General features: G+C 34.8%; 1 protein-coding gene across 2 annotated transcripts; it reads left to right on the top strand.

The window, feature by feature from the left end:
• Window positions 1–781: 781 nt before the first annotated feature.
• LOC115960638 (WD repeat-containing protein WRAP73) lies at window positions 782–7,241 on the top strand. 2 transcript variants are annotated; one of them, XM_031079576.1, is made up of 6 exons: window positions 782–1,137; window positions 1,836–2,324; window positions 2,821–3,042; window positions 3,129–3,201; window positions 4,495–4,602; window positions 6,575–7,241. In XM_031079576.1, the coding sequence occupies exons 1-6, from the start codon at window positions 1,021–1,023 to the stop codon at window positions 6,940–6,942; spliced, it is 1,377 nt and encodes a 458-aa protein (XP_030935436.1). In that variant the 5' UTR covers window positions 782–1,020; the 3' UTR covers window positions 6,943–7,241. The 2 variants fall into 2 exon arrangements, with proteins under 2 accessions (XP_030935436.1, XP_030935435.1); XM_031079575.1 differs by having other exon boundaries at window positions 4,492–4,602.
• Window positions 7,242–8,012: the final 771 nt, after the last annotated feature.

Here is an 8,012-nt window from a genome sequence, read left to right as displayed (position 1 = left end):
TTCTGACATAGATTTTGTTTTAAATTAAAATGCCTAGGTGGCTTTTAAAATATTTAAATATTTAGTTTTATATTATTATATTAGCCACGTGTGCGCTAATAATGCAAATCACTTGCCATGTAGGCATTTTCCATGAATGAGTTAACGATAGAGACCAAATTAACTGCAACTTGAAAATAACAGGAATCAAATTGACTGTTACTAAAATGTAAGGACCAAATTGACTATGATCCCAAAATATAGGGACCAAAATGGTATTTTTGGCCAATTATTTAATCTGCTTTCCCTTACGCTATGTTTGTTTCGATGGAAAACTTTGTATAAAGATAGTTTTCTGTATTTTTTAGTGTTTAGTAGCATAAGAAAAAATGAGTCAAAGAAAAACTATTTTTAGTCAACATAAAAAATATAGCTTATTTTTAAAGATTGTTTTCCAACTCATTTAAGGTTGCTATCAAATATAGGAAAATAAGATAATTTTATAAAAAATGCTTTTTGGAAAATGACTCAAGGGCTGTTAGGTATTGTATTTTGAATAACAATTTTCAGTGTTTAAACAATAAATCACTTATTTTCATATACTTTTTCACTCACACGTTTAAAAAAAATACAAATAATATTACTAGAACAATATTACCAAACAAACCCTCATTTTCTAGAAAATATGTTACTAAAACAAACATAGCGTTGCTGTCCCCAGGATTAAAAGTGTATATATATATATATATATATATATTTTGGGGAGAAAGTTTTAAAGGTGTAATTTCATGAGCAAAAAACCACATTCCAAGTTCCCGAGGCTCAACCGATCAACCATATTCCCATTCATTCATAGATCTACACAAAAAAACACACTCTCACTCTCAATCTCTGGTAGCAATGAGCCAAATCCACTACGAATGAACCCAAATGTAATGTACATAGAAATAGAATTAGGAATTAGGAATAGCAATTGGTCTAGTCCTAGTCCTATTTGTGTAGAATTTGATCTATCAATTTGAGAAAAATTCAGTGACTGCGATGGAGTTCACTGAAAGCTACAAGCAGACTGGGCCCTGTTGTTTCTCCCCCAATTCTCGCTTCATAGCCGTCGCCGTCGATTATCGCCTCGTCATTCGCGACACTCTCTCCTTTAAGGTTCACTTTTTTCTTTTTCTCATTCCATTAATTTCGATTCAATTCATGTTTTTTTTTTTTTTAAATATAAATTGTATGACCAAAACTTAGTTACAGTTACATCGTTGCGTACTTTAGATTCTCCAATTAAATTTAAACACGCATTGCATTGGCCAATGCACACTTACTGTACCTAAGCAACTGTCATTTGGACTCGCCTCTAGCTAGTAAAACCTACCCGCAACTGATCCCACTCACGAAAATGGGTAATCCAAGGGCATTCACCCGGCCTAAGCAGATTATGCTCATTTGTGCCTAAGAGCATTTGTGTATTAAAAATAGATAGCGCCATCTATTTTTGGAAATATTTTTTCGAAAATTGAAAAATCTGTCAATATTTTTTCAATTCTCGAGAAATTTTTTTCCAAAAATGGTTAGTTATTGTATCGCCTTAGGGTACACATTAGCAAAATCCTTAAATTTAAACACATGTTGCATTGACCAATACACACTTAACTGGGAACCTAATATACTGTACCTAAGCAACTGTAGGTAAGCTAGAAGAGTCATTTGGGCTCGCCTCTAGCTAGTAGAACCTACATGCAACTGATCACACTCGCAAAAATGGGTAATCCAAGGGCATTCACCTGGGCTAAGCAGATTATGCTCATTCATGCCCCAGTGCAATTGTTTCTTAAATTTGTGAATTTGTAATGCAGGTTGTGCAGTTGTTTTCATGCTTGGACAAGATAAGCTACATCGAATGGGCAGTTGATTCTGAATACATTCTTTGTGGTCTTTATAAAAGACCAATGATACAAGCATGGTCATTGACCCAACCTGAATGGACATGTAAGATAGATGAAGGTCCTGCTGGTATTGCCTATGCTAGGTGGAGTCCAGACAGTCGTCATATACTCACAACTTCGGATTTCCAATTGCGGTTGACGGTTTGGTCACTTGTCAACACAGCATGTGTGCATGTGCAGTGGCCAAAGCATGGTTCCAAGGGGGTTTCTTTCACCCAAGATGGCAAATTTGCTGCCATTTGCACTAGGCGTGATTGCAAGGACTATATCAATCTCTTGTCTTGTCATTCCTGGGAGATCATGGGTGTTTTTGCTGTTGACACTTTGGATTTGGCTGATATAGAATGGTCACCAGATGATAGTGCTATAGTCGTCTGGGATTCCCCACTTGAATATAAGGTAAAGGAATTATTCCTTTTAATTTCTTTGTGTGCATCTGTATTAGCTTTTTGCTGATTTGCTAATTTGTTGAAAGTGGGCAAAAATACAATTGTAGCTAGAAAAGGGAGCTTTTAAAAAGCTACACACAAGCAAATAAGCTAATAACAGCAACAACTAAGCCTTAGTCCCAAAATTTTGGGTTCGACTATGGATCCTAAACAGATTAGTCAGGGTAAGCCACATCTATGATCACTGTAACTTAATCACTTAACTTTGAACATCTGGTTGCGCATTAGAACTAAGCAGAAAAGCCTGTTACATGTATATCTGTGGATGCATCGATAGATTGTACGTAGCTTTGGCTGTGCCAACCAGTACAAGAGTATCTCCAATTCTATGGCTACTTAATGCATTAGGATGTATGTTAATTTTTCTTGTCCTGTAGGTTTGTTTGTAACTGTTCTTGCTGAAAAGTGAAAACTCAAAAGCTAATTGTTGGTGTGGTTTGATACAGGTTCTAATTTACTCTCCAGATGGAAGATGCCTATTTAAGTATCAAGCATATGAAAGTGGACTGGGTGTAAAGAGTGTTTCATGGTCTCCTTGTGGCCAGTTTCTTGCAGTGGGTAGTTATGACCAGATGTTGCGGGTATTAAATCACCTGACTTGGAAAACTTTTGCTGAATTTACACACCTATCTACTGTTCGTGGTCCTTGTTGTGCTGCTCTATTCAAGGTATTTGCTTTTCATTCTTTTCTATGCAGCCAAACACATTGATGGTTTATAAGTTAATATCTCACCTCTTGTCTCTTAAATTCCAGGAGGTCGATGAACCTTTGCAACTTGATATGTCCGAGTTATGTTTGAGTGATAATTTTATACAAAACAAGAATGGTAAGCATGATATTAGTTGAGTTTTTGGGATGTGATGTTCCTATTCATTTTCGATGCTCCACTTTTGATGTTCAAGTTTGTTCATAAAAAGTGTTATTTAACATGTTTTGCATCAGATTGTATATGGTCTACCCACCAAAAGAACTGTAAATTATGGGACACTAGTGATATAATTACCCCTTTTTATTGTTGAAGTAATGGTCTAGTTACCCTGCCAAGAGAAAAAAATTGATAATTGAGGATTTTTCCTGTTTAGTCATTCTTAGTATGTGTATTTTGACCTATTAAAAGAACAAAAAATAAATTTAATATTGGCAATTAGCTTACTACCTTCAACATGGTTTTAGTTTGCATATTGAGGTGATACTTGGCAATAGCCTTCACCATATCTTTCAATTGTTTATTTCATTGAGTCTATGTAAAGATTCAGCCCGCTAAATTTTACTTCTTTTATTAATTGCAAAAACTGCTTTTAGCTTGAATTTCTTTCAAAGAAATAGCATCTTGGTTTTTATAACCATTGATACTTTTCTATGAAATTTTAGTTTATTATTATTTCTATGGCCTTCATTTGGTTTTTGGAGAGAGACATGGTAAGGAGCATTTGGAAACCACATGAAATGGAGTCTTTTTTAGTTTTTCAGCATTTTTTTTTTTATTTTTTATAATTTTCAGTATCTTTGCAATTGTCAAGGAAGTGTGTCTCTCTCAACAATTGACTTAAGATAGGTAATCCTAAGTTCAATCAATGGTTTTGCCTCAGTTTTTATATGTTCTTTTTCTTTATTCTGGCAAGATATACATTTTATTTAATGAACTTTTATATATGAAAATTGTTGCAAATATAAGTTGATACATTTCTCATGCCATGTCCATGTAAATTGTAATGTAATTTATAATAGATTTCAATTAATCATGATTTTGTAATTGCATAGAATGAATTTGGGGCGTGATAATCTTATAATCTTAATGAATCCCCTTCCCTCTCCCCTTGGGTCAAATCTTATAATTTTTTTTTATTAAAAAAATCTTAATATCAGCCACCAACTTAATTTCACATTGTATTCATGGATGTAGATCCAAGTCATAGGTCTTCACAGCTCGTACTAGATAAGAGTATTTCATTCTATTTCTATTGGGGTTTTACAGCATTTTTTGTCTCTCTTGCTTGTCATTGGTGTACTAGGAATCCTTCTTTTGCACAATTGATCCATTAGTTAATATTTGATATGGAAAATTCAGTGTTTCACTCATTTGATCAGGCCTTTCTTTCTTTTTTTAACCTTAAAGAAGATGCTTCAGAAGGACATTTTGGAGTCAGATATGAGGTTATGGACTTACCCGTCGCTTTGCCTTTCCAGAAGCCTCCTGCAGACAAACCAAACCCTAAACAAGGAATTGGTAAGCCCCTGCTTCCTCATTTGCCATAAAGATGACGGTAAGTGCAAGTTTTATGTTTTCCATTTGATGTAGTACTCAGTAGTATGAAATCCGAGGGTAGAATGCCAAAAATCAGTGTTCTAGAATTTGGACTGTTCAATAAAACAGAAAAGTGAAATGGTCAAGGGTAACTGGGTAAGAGGTTCAACCATTGGGTTGACTGTTCTTGAGCATTGACATTATTAATATATTAAAAAGTTAAACATTAATTAGTAAACAAATATGAATTCTGTGTACATGTAATTGAAGACAGAGTCAACAGTAGAGGAATCTTTGGCTAGTGGAGGTGTTACTAACTAAATAAAATTAAGGAGTTTTGGTGTTGTTGGAATGCAGTTTTGAGGTTTTTGTATGAAAAACGCATTTTTTTTAGTACAAAGCTTGAGCAAACACCTTGATAGCCTGGTGGCAAAGACTTTCAATGCTACTACTCCCATGTCTTAAGTTGAATACCTGCCAACTCTATTTATTATTTTCTTTTTTTTACAAAACTAAACCAAAATGAACCAGACGGACAAGAAGTTTTTATGTGGGGCAACGACTGGACATGGTCAATCCTATTCTTGACAAATAGTGGCTGGTCAGCAGTTCAATCAGTCTGACTGCCCAGTCCAGAAAAAGTTTTCAAACCTTAATTAGGATAGTATAGTTGATATTGTTCACACGGTATGCTTGCTAAGCAAGGCTTTCTGGAAAAGCAACTGAGAATATGATTTAGAAGCTGCCTATACACTCTTCTTTTCACTGCAAGAGGAAGGGTCAGCTCATAATACATTAGCCCGGCCATCAGATGAGATCATCCTTGAGACTCGATTGATTTCCTTAATAGGTCTCATCAGGTGGCGAGGCAATTATAAGGAGACTTGGCTTCTGATTAAATCTAGATATATCTAGGCTTGATATTAACATTAAAGTCAAATTTGTTGTTGTGGATATTCCTGACAGTTGGAACTGCTATGAAGGCATCCTTGCCCTTCATGATCTTGCATATTAGCCATTGAATTGCAGATTTTTCAAGAAGGCATCTGTGATCTTTAATTTATTTTATTATTGAATTATTACCCTTATATATTCGTCAGTCATAACTGTTTGGTAACCAACATTTGTTGCAACTTGCAACCCCCCTCCCCCCCTTTCCCACCCCCCAAAAAAAAGAGTGCCCTTTTTTCTATCAACTAAATTCAGCTATTCAATTTTACATATGTCAGTAGAAATTTAACTCTTGCCCACAAAATTTCTCATAAACATATTAAGTTCACATTATTTTTTGTATGAGATGGATTCAAAATTTTTTTTAATTGATAATTACATATGCACCTGTTGAGTCTTGAATCTACAACCTCACTCTCCACCATGCTTTTACAAAGGGAATGAGATTCCATTTTAGCTAGATCTCATTGGCTAGATGGATTCAGCCAATTACATTATTGAATTCTGTTGAAGTTTAATATACTTTTGTTAGTGGACTCATCATTGTCTGGGGCTTGTTCCCCAAATGACATGCACATATTGAAGGTAGAAATTATGGATGTTTGTAGACTACAAGCTTTCTCTTTCTTTATGAACACTTAGAAATAGGTGGAGTTAATATTGAATGTTATTTTGAAGGTTTATTTGCCTACAATAAAGTCTAATGGATGAGAACATTAAAAATTCTGGTGGCAAGGTAGTACTTACTGTTTAGACTATTAGCCCTCTAGGATGTCATAACCACTTTTCTTTGGATTAATGGGTTCATTGTGTTTAGTGATGACTATAAGTTATATTAAGATATTATCAACTTGTAAGTAGAATTGCTAACTGAAATGACTGCCTAGAGTGCCAAGTTCCGATTAATATGTTTCCATTGGGCTCTATATGAAGGTTCAATCTGGTTGAGAACTTAAGATATGTAGTGTGACCCATATGGCTCAAGCCCTAGTTTCTGTTGCAGGTCTTATGTCATGGAGTAATGATAGCCAGTATATCTGTACTCGAAATGATAGCATGCCAACTATTCTCTGGATATGGGACATTCGCCATCTTGAAATTGCTGCAATCTTAGTGCATAAAGATCCTATTAGAGCAGTTGCTTGGGACCCTACATGCGCACGTCTTGTTCTTTGCACTGGAAGCTCTCACTTGTACATGTGGACCCCTTCAGGTGCTTACTGTGTGAATATTCCTCTGCCGCAGTTTACCATAACTGATCTGAAATGGAATTCTGATGGTAGCTGTCTTCTCCTCAAGGACAAGGAGTCATTCTGCTGTGCTGCTGTACCTGTACTGCCAGAATCTAGTGAATATAGTTCAGATGAATAAAGGTTTTTTTCTTCCTCTTAGACTAGATGACTTGGGCATCTTCCATCAATTGAGCTGTTCTGAATTCTCTCTTTTTCTCTCATTGTAATGCCTTATTTTGGAGGGTTTTCCAGTAGTTATAGTTAGGAACCTAGTGACTGCTGTTATGATTTTGGTTTGAATCTTGGGTTGCTGCAAGCGTAGCTGCATTTGTTGTATGTAGTGGGATGTATCAGACAGTTTTGATGTGTTATTAAATCATGTTGTATGGTGGTTATTCAGCATTTTGTCTTGTTTACGTTTTCACTTTTTTAGAGAAATGTTATTTGGTGCTTGATTGATTGGCCCAAAGGACACCTATGGTCTTTGAGAAAAGAATCAGCATTTTGATAGATTTTCCACTAGTAATTATATTATGGCTACGGATATATTTGGAACGGAAAAGATTGAGAAAGAACAGAGGAGAGGAGAAGGTTGTCAAAATGTACCGATTTTTAGTATAGCCCTATCATCTTTCCCTATCCTCTCCCTATCTCCCCTTCCATCCAAACATAAGGCTAAGAATCTTTATAAAAGTTACAGTAGATCTTGGTTGCTTGTACAATTTTGAAGGCCTTTCTTCAAAATTGTTTTTTTTTTTTTTTTTTTTTTTTTTCAAGGGAGAAAGAAGAAAAAAAAAACAAAAAACTGTATTTATTGGTATCCCAATCTGTCCTGAACTCAGTTCTGTATTACTACCCTACTGGTCAAGACCGTTGAAAAGGAAGGTATTTGCTCTTTAGGTTCTATCAATGTCCCTAACTTTGTTTTTTGTTAATAAAGAATTAAAGATACTTTAATTTATACCTATCAAAAAAAAAAAAGATACTTTATTACGGTTGTACTTGTTTATTATTATTATTATTTATCAAATGAACATAAACCTCCATGGCATACAATTTATATTTTGCTACATCTAAGGGTGAGGGACTTTTTTGTTTTTAAGATTATTTGGCTATCCTTGGTGCGACTTTGGGAGGAATCCAAGTATCCAACCTCCACCTCCTCCTTCCCATTTAAAAAATATATAATAATAATAATAATAATAATAA

Source organism: Quercus lobata, chromosome 9 (genome assembly GCF_001633185.2).
Source record: "Quercus lobata isolate SW786 chromosome 9, ValleyOak3.0 Primary Assembly, whole genome shotgun sequence".
Taxonomy (NCBI): domain Eukaryota; kingdom Viridiplantae; phylum Streptophyta; class Magnoliopsida; order Fagales; family Fagaceae; genus Quercus; species Quercus lobata.
This window is presented reverse-complemented; position numbering and strand designations above follow the sequence as displayed.